The 20,687-nt window shown below is 33.2% G+C and overlaps 3 protein-coding genes across 3 annotated transcripts; 1 reads left to right on the top strand and 2 right to left on the bottom strand.

The window, feature by feature from the left end:
* The first annotated feature begins 489 nt into the window (after nt 1-489).
* Nucleotides 490-4,050, top strand: LOC132722691 (uncharacterized). Its single transcript, XM_060707213.1, has 4 exons — nt 490-647; nt 1,935-2,165; nt 2,473-2,709; nt 2,965-4,050. Exons 1-4 carry the CDS (start codon nt 630-632, stop codon nt 3,241-3,243), a joined length of 765 nt encoding a protein of 254 aa, XP_060563196.1. The 5' UTR covers nt 490-629; the 3' UTR covers nt 3,244-4,050.
* A 9,918-nt stretch (nt 4,051-13,968) lies between these two features.
* On the bottom strand, nt 13,969-18,635 carry LOC132722688 (visual pigment-like receptor peropsin). The gene is made up of 4 exons (XM_060707211.1): nt 18,626-18,635; nt 16,486-16,917; nt 15,821-15,925; nt 13,969-14,324 (listed from the first exon to the last, which is right to left on the bottom strand). Exons 1-4 carry the CDS (start codon nt 18,633-18,635, stop codon nt 13,969-13,971), a joined length of 903 nt encoding a protein of 300 aa, XP_060563194.1.
* On the bottom strand, nt 18,633-20,687 carry LOC132722686 (uncharacterized). Its single transcript, XM_060707209.1, has 2 exons — nt 20,324-20,687; nt 18,633-19,590 (listed from the first exon to the last, which is right to left on the bottom strand). Exons 1-2 carry the CDS (start codon nt 20,624-20,626, stop codon nt 19,183-19,185), a joined length of 711 nt encoding a protein of 236 aa, XP_060563192.1. The 5' UTR covers nt 20,627-20,687; the 3' UTR covers nt 18,633-19,182.

Below are 20,687 nucleotides of genomic sequence, written 5' to 3'. Positions count from 1 at the left end.
AATGGGCATAGTGTTAAGCATAATAATGTATTATCTTGTATTTGTATTTTACTCAAGTAGATTTTGAATGACCTAGATTTACGAGCACCGAATGTGATCATTTTAGAAAGAATCTACGAGAATTTACAATCAATCGTTTTCTGATCATTTTCTCGTATTTTGAAGATTATATTTTACTTTAGAATAAAAACCATGTGATTTATAATGATGTAGTTAAGGATTTAAACCTTGTCATCGCGGTTTGAATAAAAAAGATTCAGTGATTAAGATAGCAAAACGTAAACAAATAAGCATTTTTCTGCCATTTAAAGATCCATAAGCGTTCACCCATACCATTTTATCATAAAAACGCTATCAGCCCTAAAAATCCTCAGTCAAAGTGTATACGCTATAATTAGAACATAGACAAACGTCTGCAAGAAGAAAATGCAAAAAAGTAACAAAAAAAGGGCTCAAAGTTTTGCATAAAATCATCGCCGAACATTTTTACGAATAATCCCGAGTTATGATCGGATTCTGTCGGCTCGTTCTCATTTGCATAATTTATGCAAGTTATCCCAAAATGCAGCGCGACTTAAATCAACAACAACATTGATGTCAACTGACAAAAATCACATGTTAACTACGCTATGTCTTCGTCTTCTTCGGTAAGTAAATAATTGTTTGATTCTATGTGGTCATTATTGTTTCAATTGTATTATATATTTTGATATTGTCTATATTTATATATCTTGATATTATACCCAAAGAGACGGCGGTTTCGAGGAATGATGTCAAGTTCGGATGCGAAAGTTTTGGACAGAATGTTACGATCGATGATCGTTTGATCGTTTGACTTTTCATTCTCTGGCTAAATAAGTTGTTTCATACAAAAATGTTACATTAAAATGTTGTTTTTATTTTATCAAAATATTTTTTTATCTGTTGATGCTTATCACAGACTACCAATATAAATTTTACCTTTTTTTCAACAGTGGCTTGCTACCTTTTCAAAGTATTGATATTTAATGTAGCCGTTTATTTGTAATGCGATGGTGGTATAATTTATTGAACCTATCAATCTTCCTATATCTTCCGATCAAAAGCTGTAGTTTTACCGCATGAGTGCAATTATCATGAATTTAAAAAAAAACACAAAAAAAACAAAAACAAAAAAAACACGAACCTGATTTATTGGTACCTGTCATTAACATACATTATAGCATTTGACAGTAGTTGAAATTTTTCATATCATTTCATGTAAACATTATACTTAATAAACTATTCCATAAATGCACAAGTGAAAAACATGACTATGTATAGAAGCTGGGTTGATTCGTACACAACACATATATGCATGTATTGACACATTTGCCATGCCAAGAATGGTCATAATAATCACGGTAAATCACCCCTTGACCATCTAGAACAAAATTACTTTCCAGCACCTGTTGACTACCTGTGGTGCAGTAGTAAGTCACTGAAGTGTAATATTAGTGGTTGCTAGCTTGATTGCCTGCTCCTCAACTAACAGTACTTTGTGGTCTTTAAGGCAAAACCTTAAAAGCTAGGTGTAATTTATTAAATTGATGCTCTGCACCAGGCATTGAATCCACTAGGCTGGTTGGACTACCAGATTGGAATATTCACTAGCCCAAAAGACATTTCACTAGCACAATTCATTTGTTCAAAACAGTTGTTTATATTGCCTCTGAAAATATGTATAGCCTGGTTGGGCTTGTTACTGTGCAAAGTTGGTAACCCGGTGAGAAATTTAGTAGTCAGGGGCTAATGGACTAATGCTAATTGCGAACACTGGAGTTTAGTTAGTTTAATGGTCAAGCTTACCCCTAATAGTATTCTTGAACAATATTTTTTTGCAATTGATTCATTTTTCTTGGTGCCTTGCAGGGGAAGTGCTATCATAGATCTAATTCTTTACATTTGTTTTTCAGAGCAACACAGATGTTTCTATTACTTCAGGAATGTCACACTCACCAGAGTTGCCTCCGAGAGGTAGGGGGAGAGGAAATAGGGGTGCACGAGGAGTTGGAGGACGAAGCCAAGGAGGAGCACGAGGTCGTGGCAGAGGTAGGGGAAGAGGAAGGGGAAGAGGAACCACTGTACAGGTTGAGTCTGATGTCCCAGTAGGTGCAAGCAGACAAGATCAGCAGCAGATTTTGATGGTAAATTGCTCTTCTGCTGAGTTTTTTTTTATCATATTCACCAGTGTTTTGAAATATTTTAGGTCTGTTGTGACATTGGCCATAATCAAAAAGTATCAAAAGTTTTTAGAAGTGTATGTCAGCCTCTTGCTTTGTTATATGTACTTTTACTGCATGTGTAAATGACAACTATAATCAGTTAACTTGTGGAGAATTATCGATTATCCATAAAAGTTCATCTTAGTATATCACAGCTGTACATGTAGTAAAATTATAGATTTACCACAATAATCAATGTTTGTTTTACTTTCATATGATTTTTTCACAGGATGAGATTCGTGCGATGACGAGGGAAGAATTGGAGGATCTTCTTCTGAATACTGTGCAAATAAATCCAGGCCTCATGTTTTTTGTTATGAGGCCAGGTGTGGTACCAGAAGGGGGCTTTCACCCACCAGGAGGACAGCCGACACCGCCTTGGTGCAGCTGTCAAAAATGTCGTGACATGCCAACTGCAGTCGAGCGTGTATGCTGTGGCAAAAGAATTTGTGTCACTCAAACTCCAGTAAGTTATATACATTTGATTTCATTTAAAAAAAGTTGTTGATAATAATAATACACACATATGTAACTTCTGCTAGTTATTATAAAATCAAATACTTTTTTAATAGTCAGTTACAAAATTTATTGTTTTTTAAAAGCATTTTGTTTGTGAATAAGATGCTATGTTCTTGGCTTTATCGTACAATAATTTCAAACTTATATATTTTTTACTTGTAACCCTTTATGCATTCTGCTAATGCTATTGTGTTTATTTCAGCAATTTGATACATTGGTGCTAGACGAGCGTGTTCTGTCGCTTGCTCGCATGATGCGAAGGGACATACTTGTGTTCCCCGATGAACAGCTTGGTGAAGGGGAAGACGATTATAATGCTGCCAACCGCTACTACGCCTACACCAACTACACATTGTGGAAGCATGGACGTTTGGGTGCTGGTGTTAGAATACCTCTGCCAGCCTGTGCTGTTTGGAGAATCCGTGATAAGTTTCCCCATCCATATGGGCAGTACACGGGCTTTAAACCCTCAAGAGTTTAGAAATTAGAATAATGTTTTATGTATACTAGTAACCTTGCTCTCATGATTAACATTTTGGTAATATATGCTTAATGACTATAATATTATATACATGTAGTTTGAGTAATTGTCTTTACTTTCTGCTCTTGCAAGAAATGATAAAAAAAGTTAATTTATAAGCTTGCAATATATATACAGTCAGCTAGAATAAAATATGCCAGTATTAGCAATAAATCACATATTTAGAACCACAATGACTATTCATAATATGAGCCGTGTCATGACAAAACCAACATAATGGGTTTGCGACCAGCATGGATCCAGACCAGCCTGCGCATCCACGCAGTCTGATCAGGATCCATGCTGTTTGCTTTCAAACCCTGTAACAAGTAGAGAAACTGATAGCGAACAGCATGGATCCTGATCAGGTTGCGCCGATGCGCAGGCTGGTCTGGATCCATGCTGGTCGCAAAGCCACTGTGTTGGTTTTGTCGTGACGCGGCTCATTATTATGTTGATTCCTTTTCTACTCTGTGATATTGATTTTGATATAAGAGAAACCAAAAGATCATTAAAGAACCATTTAATGGGTCCAGCTTACTTATAATGAAACATACACAGGATAGAGTGTTAAATTAAAAGTCATGATATACATTCAAATGCTTTCATCTTCTGATTATACTGATGTAAGTTTTAATTATAAATCAAGATATACCTTTGTTAAATAATCTCTATTCAAGAGACTTATTACATACGATATGCTCACATGTCATCATAGACATATGGTGTCATATGTGACATCAGTTATCCTTATGTCAGTCAAAAGGGTTTCCTAATTTTAAAATCATTATGAATGTATTCATTGTCAAATGCAAAGGCTTAAAAGATTATACATCTACACCAAAAATAAAAGGCTTTTAAAAAATATATAAAGAATAATAGCATTTTAATAATTGACCTTTTACATTCACGTGATTTCTAATGTCATCAATAAAACAGCGTATTATCAAACAAAAATGTTATTTGTATAAGTCGAAGTTATTTTAAATATTTTATGTATTGTTAATAGTAACCATATCTAAGTGTCTTAAAATTACAAATCAATCAATCATTAACATCTTCTGTCAAAATATTTTGCATGTCTTTAAATGTCCCTTGTTAATTTAGACTATTTTCAACATCACCACATGTAGGTCACAATTGTTCCCTTAGACTTCAGTTCCCTTTAAGTATATATATTTACTAAAACTTGTATAAAATTTTCGGTTAGTAAAAAATCTTAATATAAAAAAAAATGTTTCGGCCTACTAGTATGTCCAATTTTTTATTTTTTTTTAATAAGAAATTAACTGCTTTCAAAATAAACTGTTGATCCACCACATCAAGGACCTCTATAGTTTTCAAAACAATATATATTGAGAAGACAAAAATCTTCATATTAAAGCAACATGCTTCCAGATTTATGCATATTTTCATTAAAATTTTGAAAATGTTCTTAAAAGTATAATGTTTTTAAAAGTATAATGTTGTATAGTAACAAAAAGGAAGCAATTTACAACCCACGATTATTGCAAAAGAGGTCAAAATGTGCAAAAATTGTCCTTACTGCGTTAGTAACGCAGTAGAAATACAGTTAAACACAATGAAAAATTAACAATTAATCTCTTGCAACATGTAAATTATAACTTGAATCTTTCCACTTTTCCTTAAACCTTCGTAAGTTGTTCTCAAGTTTGACTGTTGTGATATTTTTGCTCATCTGGGGGAATGCTGCTTTAAAGAAGCTTGCAAGTTTATAACAATATTGAACTTACGCCTAAATTACATTTTTGTACAATTTATTTTTCTAATTACAATAACTTCCTGCAAGTACATATTTCTTATATAAAAATCCATCAAACCAATTTCTTAAAAAGCCCAGTATGCCTAAGAAATGCTATCAATTTCATTTCTTAAAAAAAATTTATATTTTGGTATCCTCATTACAGTTTCCAAATCTATACTCAGTCCCTTTCAATATAGTTACATTAACCAACTTTGCTACATTTACACTGTCACCAACGGTATAAATATTGTGAATAAGTATTGTGTAAGGAAGTCAAAATACCACAATATTTACACTGTGCTATGTTAGGCCACATGTGTCACAAATCACATTCGTCACAAGTTTTTATGAATTTGTGACGAATGTGATCACATTCGTCACAAATGACTTTTGTGACGAATGTGATTGACCAAAATCGGGTAAAAATGCCAATCACAAACGTCACAAGCAAAATTGAGAATTTTTAAACAGGCGAATCACAAATGTCACAAGTTTATTTTTCAATATGTGATACACGGAAGAAGGGAAGAAAAGCTACAAATGTTAAGTCAAAATATAGAAAGACTAAGAAAACTTCAGACGCAAATTCCAATGATTTGTCTGAAAATGTTAAGGTTTTGAAAAACCAGATTTTCAGTCAAAGGCAAGAAATGCGTAAGAGACGACAAAATTTTCCATTTTTTCATTTACCTTTACACATACAGGCAAAAATAATCAGCATGTGTTTATTTGGCGATCCCTCGTTTAGATATGTTCTTGAGCATGCCGGCAGCCGTTTTCGTAGACTATTTCAAGACATTGGCTTAGAAAAACCACAACTACACATAGGACCTTCGGTATTGGAGAGCGTACCTAATGTAGTAAGTGTTCGTCTGCTCTCTCGAAAAGCTGGTCGAGGAAGCGGACTTTTAATGGAAATCCGACGAATAATAAATAACAAAAGATGGTTCAATGCGTGGTTGCGATTAAAAATATCTGGAATAGGTTGGTATGAAATCGTCGACATATTTTACCGTTAAAGCAACAACTTACAAAGACCTCGCCAAATAAACACTTGTCTTGATTAAGAATGATGGCTTATTGAAAGAAACTTTATTGAGATACACGGACATATTTTTTTGTTTTTCTATAGTTATCTAGAACATATAATTGTGTCGTGCCACGCAAAAACCAAACTTTGTTGACTTTCGCTGGACATGACTCAATAATGATTTACTTTTGAAATATTGCTGAAGTAAAATAAAATGCCAGTTTTATTTTGTGTTATTTTCTTAATAAATGTTAGAATTAGATCCTCACAAAAATGGCCGATTTAAAATATTACGCACTTTTCACAAATTAGTAAAAAACATGACTATAACCGAAGATAAATTGAAGCTCATGTATGCAAAGGTGGAAAATCGAACTTTATTAATTTTGATGTCAAACATGTTAAAATAAATTTCGGAAATAGATGCAGTACGCAATTTTGAGACACTTTAATGTATGGAATAATGACGGGGAGTTGTGTCGTGAAGTCCATAAAGAAGGATAAAAAGTTGGCCGCTTTCTATTGAACAAAATCTATTAATGATATTCAGTCTTTTCATATACTGCACCTTGGTTTTAATGTGTTGGTTGATCACGCGGGAAGCTAGAACTACTAGTAAGCCAAGACAGAAAAAACCTATATAAGGAGCGAGTGAAGCTGTTTTAGTATTCATTCTATTTTTACGATGTTCCGTTTCAAACAAAAGTATTTTAGTTCGACTTTTCCAAGAAAAGGAGAGCTTACCTACTCATTGTCGTTAATATAAGCTAAACGGAATGTTCAGATTTATTTTTCGTTTCACTTGTTTCTCCACAACTGAAGCTGTTCACTTAAAACTTCACATATGTGTATGAGGTGAACGTGAAAGGTCACATCCCAAGTTCCATAACTCTGTCATGTATTTTGACTGAATAGTGTCTCTTTTTCGACTTAGAAAGTCAGTGTTTAGTTTTTGCGTGTAACTTTTATCTCTACAACAACAGAAGATATTGACTTGAAGTCACACACCAAGATTCATAATCTTCCATTTTGACTGAATTATTTCCCTTGTTCTGCGTTTAGTTTTTCTTGTAACTAGTACAACCACAAAAGATATTAACACATGTGTTCGGGATGAAAATGTTAGCTAACATACCAATACCCATAACATTACCCAATTTTTCCAATTATTAACCTCTGTGTTGAGTTTTTTCTGTAACTAGTATCTAAAGATATTCACATGAAACTCGGTATTATGTGTCTCGTATTTGGATGTTATAACACGAAAAAACATGCGTTATCCCTATATTGAAAATGAAAAGCAAAACATAAATTAGCAATAAAAAGGTTATAGAACAGGTCTGGTGTGCCTAAATGCGATTTATCACATGTTTGACGTCGCGGGAGTGTAATAAAGCCATTACATATTTTCCATATTACTTAGAGGTTATTATACAGGGCAAGTGTGCCTGAAGGAAGATATCGGCACACTTGGTTAGGTATTGGCCCGAGGGCTTTAGCCCGAGGGCCAATGCGGACCAAGTGTGCCGATATCTTCCTTCAGGCACACTTGCCCTGTATCATAACCTTTTTATTGCATATGTAGACACTCAATTATGTTATTCTTCTAAACAAAGTTTAATGTTTTATCTCCATACTGTTTTCTAACAAATCGTGTCTATTTTCTTCACATTTTCCGTTCGCCACAAACATTTGTATTTTAAATATCTGCTCATTAAATTTCTATAAAATCATATAAAAATGTGCAGAAATTTAATCTTTATCTATCCTGTTGCGTGTTATGCTGATAAGTTAACTATAAGTTATATCTTGAGCGCTCCAACGTCAAAACTTGTTTACGTCAACCGGACGTGACGTCATGATATGGATTTTTGGCACACTAGCAAGTGTGCCGATATCTGGCACACTTGCTCAATGCATGCTTATATCGGCACTCTTTGGGCAATATCAGCACACTTCCTTAGCATTTTTGTTACACAGAGGCTCGCATAATATAATTTTATTCAACTCGTGCAATAAATTCAGTATTGAACTTACACTCATTCGTTACACAACTCGTGCAATAAATTCAGTATTGAACTTACACTCATTCAATATCCTCTATATAATATCGTTTTGACGTCGACGTCATTTAACGTTAGCGGACGTCGCTTGATTTTACCGCGTTTATAAGGCAAAATAACAACAATTTTTCGGTTTATCGGCTCCAAAATTTAACCTGTGATATGAATAAAATAATAAAATGCTCGGCAGAGCCTCGCAATTTATTATTTTATCCAACTCGTTTAATAAATTCAATATGAAAAGACACTCATGTAATATCCTCTATATTGGCCTACGAGACCGCTAAAGCCCTCGGGCCAATACCTCTTCTTGGCCAATATTGCATTCAGACACACTAGACCTGTGTAATAACTATAAATACGCAACGGCAAACACTATAAATAGAAAAAAAATGTGAATTTAAACGTATATGAGTTTTGTCCATGTAATATGACTGTGGTCAGGTGACGTGATGCGCCAAATATCGATATCGGTCCGACTTCCGGTTGGGCCGATATCGATTTCCCACTTCGGGTTGCTAAAAAAAACGCGGAAAGATTGACAATTTTATAAGAAAAAATACGTTTTAACTGAAATATATCTTGATAAAAAAGCAAAATTGAAGAAACACTTGAAAAACAATCTCCAAACAGTTAAATAACGCCAAAATATATTAAAAACAAATGTTTGTGAGGAAATGACGTCAACGTCATTAGACGACGTCAAAAGTCCCTCGCTTTTTAAAATAAATTATACATTGTCGCTGAACAATGTTTTCAAACGATTTTTTTAATTCTATAATGAAAAACCAAAACATAAATGAGCACATGCAATAAAAAGGTTATAGAACAGGTCTGGTGTGCCTTAATGCGATATGGGTCTACAAGATCGGTATTAGCCCTCGGGCTCTTTTAGTGGGCCAAAATCGAATAAAGGCACATCAGACCTCTGTAATAACCTATAAATATATCCCGCCTCTAAACCAATGAAAATTCGTGAACTTTATTAGCAGTATTATAATTGCGGCTAGTATTGTGCAATGTGAGTTTGCTTTTAGTCTTCTTGGAATCCATGTTGTTATTCATTACTTTATATTCTAGCATAAAACTGCCGTTATAACCATGATTTCGGGGTGTTTTAACAGGACCAAAAAGGTCTTTTAACAAGGAGATTCTAGCGCTCATGCGCTGTTAAAACACCTTTTTGATATACGTTTTCCGTGGCACAGCGTCAATACATTGTGGCCCGGACGCTGCTTAACTAAAACGGAAATGACGTCACGGTCACATACAACGCTGACGTTCCCGTGCAATCCGAGGAAAATCAGTGATGTTGCTTGATTGTGTATGGATTGTGTTAGATTTATGCATGCTTTATGCTAGAATAGCGTTAACGAATGATTGTTCCGTGTCATAACAACTGCTGAAACCCTCGGGATACGTTGGGTCGGGTACCAACTAATCCCTTGGGTTTCTACAGATATTTTAACACGAAAAAAGAAACATGCGTTATTCCTATATTATATCAGAGTTCTTTAGTACTGACGGCTCATCTAGGGTTCAATATGGCGCGGTTCATATAGTTATTTTACCAGTAATATCTATAAAGGAAAGGGTTAAATGAGAATCATGAAGGAAGTTGAATAAATAAACTTAAAGAAAACTTAACATTTCTTGTAGAATATGATTGGTCTTGCGAAGCTATAATTACACGAGGTCATTCAAATATCTAGCAAGCAAATTCGCTGAATTAATGTTTACCGCCGACAGCATCATATACTGATTGAAAATTAAACAATTGCAGGATACATTTCGAATAAAGACTCCGGGGAAATAGTCGGTTTAAAGCATAAATTATCAGGGCCCATATCACTCAAGGTCACGGCGATAATGCACATGCCCTTTTGTATTGAAGGTTCCCACACAATTAAAATTAGATATATTTAACATTTGAAGACATGAAATACTTAAGTTATCTGACTGAATATTAAGCAACCAGGGGTCTTAACTTCGGGTAAGTGCCGTCAATATACACATCTCCGCTTGGTATTAAATGTACCCACATAGTTTTGTTTAAATTATTCAGCAGATTTTGTTGAAGAATAGGGTTGAATTAATGCTTTTCTATGAACAATAAATGATAATAAATTATGGATCATAACTCTGTATTAAACGGCCAAACGGAAAATACTGATGATGATGATGATGATGATATGCACATCTTGTTTGTTTGTTTATGTGTTTATCTAAAGTCGCCGCCGGAAAGCCCATATAAGCGACCGTACCCTCAAGTCGGACCAAAATCCTTTAGTGTCCCGTCGAGATTTTTCGAGATGCGCATCTCCTCTTTATATTAAACTAAATTTCGTTGAAATTCCTAGAGCGCAGAAAAGCAATAGTTCTATATACAGTGTTTTATAAATAACAACAACAACAAGGGCAATAAAGTCTGTTTTTAAAAAGAAATGGAGATATGCTGGTTATATGTGCAACTGGTTTGTGAATGAAGGTTCCTACAAAGTTGCAGCATCGATATCCATCCAGAAGTTGCTGAAAAATAGCGTGGAAACGAAATGATTCCATATACAGTGTATAATAACTAATCAATGGCCGGATAGTGCGGAAACTAAATCTGGACTGACAGGCGGACGAACACGCTAAAACAGTCCCATCACTCCCCGATTTCATCAGCGGGGAGGGGATAAAAAATGTCTGTAGTTTTAGTTCCAATAATTGATTTCAGTCCTAAAAATTTGTGACGTTTGTGACTCAGTGAAAAGCATTGAAGAAAACAATATTTATCTCAAATTTGTGACATTTGTGATTTTAAACTCGTGACGAATGTGATTGTCTAAAACATTGGATCACATGCATCACAAAATTTGTGACGAATGTGATCTCATTCTTCACAATTGTGACGAATGTGATTTGTGACACATGTGGCCTTACAGTGCTACCTTTACGACCCATTACTGCACGTTCGATCTTTCTGTCTTGCAAGCCACTTCTTATTTACATGTATTTACATTATAAAACACATGTTTGATATTTCTTTAAAAAAAATGAGAGACAAGATGTGCCTTTAAGTATATCAATGTGATGTCTGAAAATTAAGAGAACTACTTCATTTGTATACTAGTATTTATTGGGTTTTCACTAGCTTTAAAGTGACATTTTGTCCATCTAAGTGTACACGATAAGTGCACAGTTAATAGTCAAAATTACTTTACATTTTGCCATGATTATGTCCACTTTAATATTTTACTATAATAATCTCAATAATCTACGTGACCCACATGCACGGGCATTTCTATTAATCCATCCAAAACGTTTCAGCAACATTCATTTAAAAAAAGAGTGGGTCATTTTATATTTTAGGTGGATTTCATACTTTATCTTACTAATCATTTTCTTTTTATCCATTATTTGTCAATCACCATTATAAAAGAGAATCTGTCATTTTAAAATTGAAAGTTATTTAAGTTACCTTACACATTTGTTTTTAAATATTTTGGCCAATCACCATTAAAACAATGAATCTATTTGAAATATACCACTACCTGATTTCAATCAGCATAATGTTACTTTTAATCAGTTTGACCATGAACTTATAGAAGCACCTTTTTAGTTTACAGATTCTTATCAACAACGTCACAACCTTTACACTCCTTGACAATACGGATTTTATTTCTGTTATGATTTTGAGTACAGAACAATATGATAAACATACAATTAATGAGACACATTATCATGATTCAATTAAAACGACAAAAACCTTGAGCATTTCGGTGTACGCAATCCTGTTAACACGTTATGAAATTACTGTAACAAAAATAATTACAAACACCCTCGTAAAATTATATGTATAAAACGTATATTAGAAATGCTGTGTGAGTTGTCTTGAAAAAGATAAAACTACATGTAAGTTAGTCTTTAACTATATATATTATATAGAATTAAGATAATGAATATATATAATTATAATACTTAAAAAAAGTTGCTTTTGTAAGCATGCACCATGTGTATTATTTATTTACAATGAAGACAAAGCATTTTGTTACAATAATACATAAAAAATAACCTTTGAATAAGTCGTCTTAGATCAGAGCAAGAAATTGAGTGCAGAAATCGAGTCTGAAATTTTCAAATATTTTTTTTGTGATAAATGCTTCCGAGGGATCACTTTGTTTCCAGATTTTTATACTTCACAACAGCAGTTCCAAGAGACGTGTGGCTGCTGCAAAAGTTGCCCCGCACTTCACTTATATATTGTTTTATTTTTCTGTTCCTTTGGGATCATTTATTCCAGCACTATTAAAAGTTGGGAATTGAATACCAATCAAGCCGGTGCTTGGGAGTGTGAGGGATGTTGCAATTATTAATTATCCCTCATGTACAGACTCAATCAAACTGAGTCGGCAATTTTCATGTAATTTTGTTCTGATTACTTTGTTTCCAGATTTTTTGTTTGTTCATACAAAATAAAAATATTTTTAACAAATTTTAAAAGTAACTTAAGCTTTGTCATCTATTATATAGGGTACTGATTGAATTGACAGGAGAATTTCGCCTCAACATTACTTTTATATCACCCATGGTGCTTGCCAGCATACCGATGAATTACAAAGCGAATTTAAAATATTGCAGTTATTTTTTTAAAGAAAATTGAAGAAAGAAAATAAATAATTTAATATCGAACTTTTCTCTTACACTACAAATGCTCTATACGTTCACCAATAGAACGCCAAATACTAATTATTCGTTTGCATGCAGTGATAGTTCATTTCAAGGAAACTAATTGTGCTGTTAAATAATACTGTGTAACACTGAACTTTGCATATAACCGAATTAAACTGGTTGAAGACAAAACAATTTTGCATTGTCATGACAACCAAGAAAAACGTGCAACACTCATGAATAACAAACTGACATAGTTACAGAAGTACAAAAAATGTACATGATAATAAAAAAGAACATAACAACAGTCACTAATGTGATAATGACGCAAGAAAGTGCACAAGAACATAGGGAAGGTGAAATATTGATATAGAAGGTTAGCATCATCGTAACACACAAGCTGAACTCATTAACGCAGTAACAGTATCATATTATAGTAATACAATGTTTTCAGAAAGAAGATCCGTCACTTTGTTAAAAAAAAAAACTATAAAAAAGATGATTCCTCGTAAGCATTACAACAAATCTACATGAAAATTGTAGACTAGGTAGATAAGTAGTAAGATAGGTACATAAGTAGTTGCTGATGTGTGCTATGTACATAAGTAGTTGCTGATGTGTGCTATGTACATGTTAACTCATGCCACTCAATTATATCCATTGCTTCTAAATCAAATTCCTTGTAACTCAGAGATATTCATTGCTAATCAAACATATTCATGGTAACTCAAACATATTCATTGCTGCTAATACAAATTCATTGCAACCCTAACATATTCATGGCAACATTAACGTATTCATTGCTAATTAAAAGCCATTAATGCCTCAGAAATGCTATCACATTTTATTTCTCAAAATATTTTTATTGTAGGCATCTTGTTACGGTTTCAGAAAAACAACATTATTTGCCATATAGATTAACTATCTTTTGCTCTTTGACAATCGGTATAATTTCAATAAATTAGTATTTAGAATTTAAAATATTACATTGTTTACAGTTCGCTACCTTTAAGACACATTACTGTATAATCAGAGCTACTTCCTTCAACATCTGACATGTTCTTAATTCACAATTAAAACAGTATTAAAGGAATGTTTGACATTTCTAAAAAATTTTAAAAAAATATGGACTTCTGAGGCATAATGTGCATTTAAACATATTCATTTGCTTATCAAACATATTCATTACACCTCGCAGCAGCATTTGATGAAACAACTTTAGAAGTGTTATAACTATTGTTCTCGACCACCTTCCTATAAAGACCGGTTGGTCTACTATGAAGCATAAATCCATTTATGTCGCTGCTGGGATGCCTATTACATAACGATTTGAGACATCGGAAACTTTTCTTGATATCATTCCGAAATTGCTTATGCCGGCCTACATAAATCAACGGATTCCATATAATTGAACACTTTGCAAAGACTGCAGGCGCAACAAAAACCCAGGGAGGTATTTGTGTGTGATCTACAACTGCAGACAAGAAAGACACAATAGAGTACGGGGTCCATGAAACAATGAAAGCACCTGAAATAAATAATTAAAAATTTGCAATTAAAAATGCATGCTATATTTAGAAAAATAACATTTACACAGAATGAAAAATGTATAATTTATAGAATTTATTTAAACTGTATATGATCCTTGAATATGATAGCAAAAAATGTGAAGCAAACAAAGATGACCTTGCATCAGAATGTTTTGATAGTTCAAGTAATTTCAATGGCAGACAACAACATATATCCTATATACATACTATTATTTCTCTCATTTAGAATATTCTGGTAAGAAACATTCTGTATCTTTTAATTTATGAAAGGAGCTGCAACGTAGACCCAAAGAGCTAAGAAACAAAGCACTTTAAAAGCTTACATACATGTATATATCGTTGAACGTTTAAAACTCGGATAATAAACAAATAATTATCGTAATTTAAAAAAGAAAATCGTAATATTCTGCAATTTCAAAGCCGTTGCCACGTAAAGGCTTTTAAATGCGCTTTGTGTTCGGTCATTTTGCTCTTTTGAGTAAAAAAAAGAAGTGAGTGATTGATCTGAAAATTTAAAGAAACGTTATTTGTATAGCCCTTCATCAAATGGTATGATAGTCTCAATCAATGTAGACAACCAAATTATTGGGGTATCTTTAAATCAAAATCACAAAAAAAAGTGCAAGGCAGTTTAGTGAGAAACTTTTAGAAAGTTCTTCAATTTTTATGAAGATAATGAGCCGTGTCACGACCAAAACCAACATTAATGGGTTTTTGCGACAGCATGGGATCCAGACCAGCCTGCGGCATCCGCGCAGTCTGATCAGGATCCATGCTGGTTCGCTTGTCTATCCAGGTTTCTCTACTTGTTTATTAGGGTTTGTAAGCGAACAGCATGGATCCTGATCAGACTGGCGCGGTATGCGCAGGTGGTCTGGAATCCATGCTGGTCGGCAAACCCATTAAATGTTGGTTTTTGTCGTGACAACGGCTCATATGTTGTCATGCGAATTTTCTCTCATAGAAAGAGTTCAACCATGTTTTCTTCATCTTATTATTATCATTTTATTTTTTCTTGGAGTGTGGGTACATGTTGCAATTGCTTGAAACGAAATTCTTGATTTCAAATTCTTTTTATTAATTTTAAAATAGGGAACAAAACCCATAAAGAACGTCTTAAAAGGCAAAATTGAAGATTTGATTGATAACGGTATTTGCTATCTTCCGTTTACGACCCTAGCACCGGCTTAAACAGAATTTTGCATTTAAGCATTAAAATGGAGACATTGCAATTGCGTGTTTATTTGTGTTAATTAAATCATACAAAAGTGACAACATGTTGTGAAATATTTATTGCAAATTATCAAATGTGGTTTTTATTTTAAAAATTCGTTTAGTTTATGTAACTTGCCTTAACCACTTTCTTCTCTTTACAGACTCAATCAAAAACGAACCTTCATCATTTTAAATTATGCCGTTTTGGTCGTACTTTTGGGGCTCTGATTCTTAAATACATACAAAATATATCGCTTACCAATCATTGTAAGCGTTGTTATAGCAACCCTTTTCTCCATGACTGTTTTTGAGATCTTTTTGTTCTCGGACGTAAGTATGCGCTTTTGCTCCGTTCCTTGTAAATCTGTATAAAAAAGAATGTGTTAAAAATTTAAAAAAAAGGTTTAAGCAAATGAAAGCTTTGATAAAAAGCACAGAGGGGAAACAGAAGGTTTTTATCAACCAAGAAATCGCGACATGACCTAAAAAGTGTTGGTTTAAGATAATATCAACATGCAAATGTAATAATTATAAAGGAACGCCACTGACGTAAAAAGGGTCTTACATAAAAAATTGGGCACTTATATAAAACAGAAATATATAACAAAAGACAAAATTGAAAATCTTACTTTGTGTTATTCTTGCACGGTTTGAGTGAAAAGCGTTGCAACGCTTTTGAATTTTTTTCCTTTTTTCGCAATTTAGATATTGATTCTGGAAAAACGGAGTGAGCGAATCATCTGCAAGTTGTATACTATTTATTGGTCTAGATCTACATCACATGGAAACAATAACCCCCTAAATATTTCTAGACCCCTCATATCTAAAACTCTTTGTGAAGTGCCCTTAAAATATTGATAGTATAATTATAAAATGAAAGACAAAATATCTAGATATTTATGATCAACACTATACATACTTTACAGGCAATGTTGATGTATCCAAAAGCAATAATGAACAAAGGGATAAGCCATCCGAGTATACCCAAGGCAATAGTGTAAGAGAGAGCAACAGCGTCTTTTGTCTCCCATTTCACGCAACAGGCTATTCCAACATCCTCTTCTTTATATCCAGACCACCCGAGCAAAGGCCCAGTTGCCCAAAATGCACCATGTCCGAAACATCCGAGAATCAAAATGGTACATCTGCATGGAGTTTTCGTAAGTTTTCTGTCACGTCGTACAATAACAAAATACCGTTCCAACGCTATCACTGTAAGCATTGTTATTTGAGAAATACCGAGAGCAGTTGTAATAAAAGCATAAAACTGGCATAGTCCATTGCCGAAAACCCATTTCTGGCTGAAACTTGATACAACCACAAATGGAACACCAAATATTGCATTGGAAATTATCACTTAGTGACAATCCGATTATCAAGGTATTGTCAGCAGTCCGAACTGTTCTATTCTTAACATAAGTAAACAAAATCGCAAAATTTGAAAAGAAACCTATCAGCATTATTGCAGTCATTAAAGTGCCAATGATATAGAAGGCATAACTGTGAAAAGTAACGGTATCCATACTAATGATACTGCGGTTAAAATAAAGAGGAGTTTAAGCTATACTGCATACTCTATTTTTCCACGCTAAGTTATTAATTCCTTTTTTTGCAATCAAATACCACAAATGATTTTTTCTTTAACATATCCACTCTCAATTAAAAACCGTATTAAAGTAAACTTCACAAACTTTATAAACAAAATGCCACATTAATGTCCACCTAAGATGATCTCCGTCTCTTTGTGAATTTCGCTTACAATTTTGTTTCAAATCACGTTAGCTATATGTGCCTTTCCTCCTTGAGCATTAGAGAGTTCTATACCTGGTGGTCAGTAATTAGCGTCTGAAACGAAAGTGACGATGTATCAATGTCTTTTATAAGGTTGAAACTGTAGCTGTTTCAACCAAACACATTTTTTTGAAATACTAAACTTTATATAGATTGGGTTGCGTGACAGACTTCTTATGTTACCATTTTCAATCTTCCCGTTGTTAATTATATAGTTGTGACAAAAAAACCTTTTTGATGCGTTTAGATTTATTTTTGCTGGCCGCCGAAATCAACTTTATTGGCCAAATATATGCCGCCGGAATCAACTTTATGGACAAATATATGCACACTTGATGTCCCGGTCGTAGAGCCCACATTAGCGGCGAATTATCAAGCAGAATCTTCCTCAATGGGTTCTTCGTTCGGTTTTGGTAAATAGAGACGACAATATTTCCAAGGCATCATCTATGAAAACGGCTCTTGTTAACACTATCCCCATCACAGGTGAACCAATCCTTTGACTTTACCTTGACCTTCCGTGTGCCTATCCCGCGAAGTTCACGCCTCGGGAATGATTTGGAACAGTAAGAAAACATTTCGCCAACTCTTTAACGCTATCTTAAGGAAAGTAAGTCTCATATGTTTATCATATCAGTCCGGCACCTTTTTTGCAAATACAAAAGTATCTGCTTTAAAGAAGGGCATTGCTCTTCGGAAATTTATTTCATCGGAAATCAACTGATTTTTCAATGCAACGCCCTTTGCCAAGATTTAAGATTAAGTGAGTTCACTTGTTTTGAATACTTAAAATATTTTAGGCAATTTATGTAAGCTGTATACTTTTTTTCAATTAAAGAAAAAGTCAGGCTTGAGTCTAATAAGTTTTACAATTAATGTTGGGTTTGTTTTTTTTGCCGGAAAACGCAGAAGTCGCCCAAGGAGTCCAGATGTCATTTTTGTCTAAGTCCGATTAAACGGGGATAGAAAAAAGCAATATTTAGATTTCAACAACTTTTTAAAATGTATTCAAAAATAAAAGATTTTTCAGCTTTATGGCCAACAAGTCGCAAAGCAACAGACTAACTGAAATAGAAAAAAAAACTTTTGAGTAATAAAACTAAAAAACATTGGGGGCTTAATGGAAGTTAAATTATTTCATTTGTTCACTATGCGTTTTCTGTTTCAAACATGATTTAATACTATAATATTCAGAATGACGCTTTGGTCGCTTTAAATTTTTATTTTCAAAGGTATATATAATTTTAATGAAATGAGCTATTGAAAAACTAACAAAAACACATTTTTATAACTTTATTGTCAAAAATAACCAATAAAATAAAATTATATTAATTAAAAACAATCATATATTATGTTAATCTATATAATCATTTATAAGTGTATACTACACATAAAACATCAAATATATCAAACAAACCACAGCAGTCATATACATGCAAATAAATAGTTTGATCTCTGTATAATCAAGGAGTGAGGAAATCCTCGTACCATACAATTATTCAATATAATCATATAAGCTTTTTATATAAATATATGTAATTTATCACAGATATTTGCTTATCACGTTTGCTTTTATATGTATTTCAACTAGATTATAAATTGTAGCATGTTCACAGTGACACAGTCATACAGAAATATGGTCCCAAACGTAAGAATCATGATAACAAATAAGTTATAATCAACTCAGTCTGTCTTTATCTCTTGTTCTTTTACTCGAAAATGTACTTAACAAATAAGATACGCGTTTTCAATGAAAACAATTTGTTTAACTTTTCGCGAATTCACATGGATTTTTTTTTTAAATTCTAGAAACGTGTTTCTTCAAGACCGTCATTGGTTTGGACCTTGGCTTTCCACACCAAAGCCTGCAATAAACACGTTGGATACAATGATAAAGAGAACAAGAACACTTGAAGCACGGTCAAGCATATCGGCAAGCCATTTCTTCTTTTCCATTTTAGGACTTGTTGATTCTTGCAAGGACTCTTGTTGATTGTATTCCTCCAGCGTTTTCTCAATGGCACTTATTACAAGCATACAAATTGTAAATACCAACTGAAGCCCTATCGACATACAAATAAAGGTGATCAGAAGGTAGTAATACTGGTTGTTTCCAGAGGCAACGAGGGCTTTCAGCTGAGAGACATTCGCCATTAAGAGAGCAACGTCCATTAGCTTGTGAATGAAATTACGTTTCATGACGTAAGCGTTTTGTGGTATATATTTGTGGGGCTCATCCTGAAAGAAATTGATAGTAACATCATTAGCAGTTTGTAATCGTGTATGAGCATTTTAAAATACTATTGCAAAATAAATTTATATGTTGGGCATAAAGTGTAAACGTACTCGTATAGTAAGTTGTTTCGGTTTACCTATTTTCAATAAGTCGATTCTCACTTTAGATATAAAGTATTTAAATATCGCCATTTTTGCTATGAGTGTTATTGTTATAATCATCATTATTATTATTATAATTATTATTATTATTATTTTTATTATTATTATTATCTTAATAATTATCAGCATTATTCATCATATTCATTGTAAATGTCGTATTCATCATTCAAAGTGCAATTCATCAAATCACTGTATTGTTTTTACTTTTTGTTATTATAATCTATTTAATAAAGATTATAATAACAAAACAAAAAAACAATGCATACAGCTAGAATATATATTTATAATATTTTTCTAATAATATAAATCTACAAACAAAATAAAACTGTCACAATTGTAAAAAAAATACAGGGTAAGTAGACGCTTGTTATTCAAGCTACAAAAAAAGCTGCTGGAAATTTGCCAAATGACTAAAACAGTTCACTTTGTCAACTCTGAATTATAGTGACTTTTTGAACAGATAATGTTTGTCGAACTATTATTTGTTACTTTTACGAAACAGTTTGTTTGTTAATTTGATATTTCTTTTTATAATTCAGCCAACAAAAGCAAAATACATTAATTTTGTAGTTACCTTTAATTGGCCATCAAATTCGTCCTCCATCGAAACAATGGCTGACCCTTCATGTTTACCGTCTCCCTGCTCATCACCATAATTGTCTGTATCCGTCTTTTGTCCAAAATCTTTTATGTTTTCATTCAGGGCAGAGTCTGAAAAAACGAGGCTGTTTTGGTGAGACATTGCCGTCCGCTTCTTTTTAAATATCTTAACTTCGAATTTTATTTCTGAAGAAGTTGATAACAAATCGCTGCCAGTCAATTGCTTTTTATTTGCATTTGGTAGGGTTTTTTTTTCAATTCCAAAAATAAACTCCATTCTGCATTTAAGGTCACATTTTTAATTTCGGAAAATACTTGATAACTCAGAGTCATTAAAC

This window comes from Ruditapes philippinarum, unplaced genomic scaffold (assembly GCF_026571515.1).
Source record: "Ruditapes philippinarum isolate M1 unplaced genomic scaffold, ASM2657151v2 ctg5437_1_1_1_1, whole genome shotgun sequence".
NCBI classification, from domain to species: domain Eukaryota; kingdom Metazoa; phylum Mollusca; class Bivalvia; order Venerida; family Veneridae; genus Ruditapes; species Ruditapes philippinarum.
This window is presented reverse-complemented; position numbering and strand designations above follow the sequence as displayed.

Coding starts and splice junctions, on each gene's coding strand:
- LOC132722691 (XM_060707213.1), top strand. Junction 2,166..2,472: donor ATCAGCAGCAGATTTTGATG/GTAAATTGCTCT, acceptor ATTTTTTCACAG/GATGAGATTCGTGCGATGAC. Junction 2,710..2,964: donor TTTGTGTCACTCAAACTCCA/GTAAGTTATATA, acceptor TGTTTATTTCAG/CAATTTGATACATTGGTGCT.
- LOC132722688 (XM_060707211.1), bottom strand. Junction 15,926..16,485: donor TGGATACATCAACATTGCCT/GTAAAGTATGTA, acceptor TTTTTTATACAG/ATTTACAAGGAACGGAGCAA. Junction 14,325..15,820: donor AACAACGCTTACAATGATTG/GTAAGCGATATA, acceptor TATTTATTTCAG/GTGCTTTCATTGTTTCATGG.
- LOC132722686 (XM_060707209.1), bottom strand. CDS start 20,626: ATGGAGTTTATTTTTGGAATTGAAAAAAAAACCCTACCAAATGCAAAT. Junction 19,591..20,323: donor AATTTGATGGCCAATTAAAG/GTAACTACAAAA, acceptor AATTTCTTTCAG/GATGAGCCCCACAAATATAT.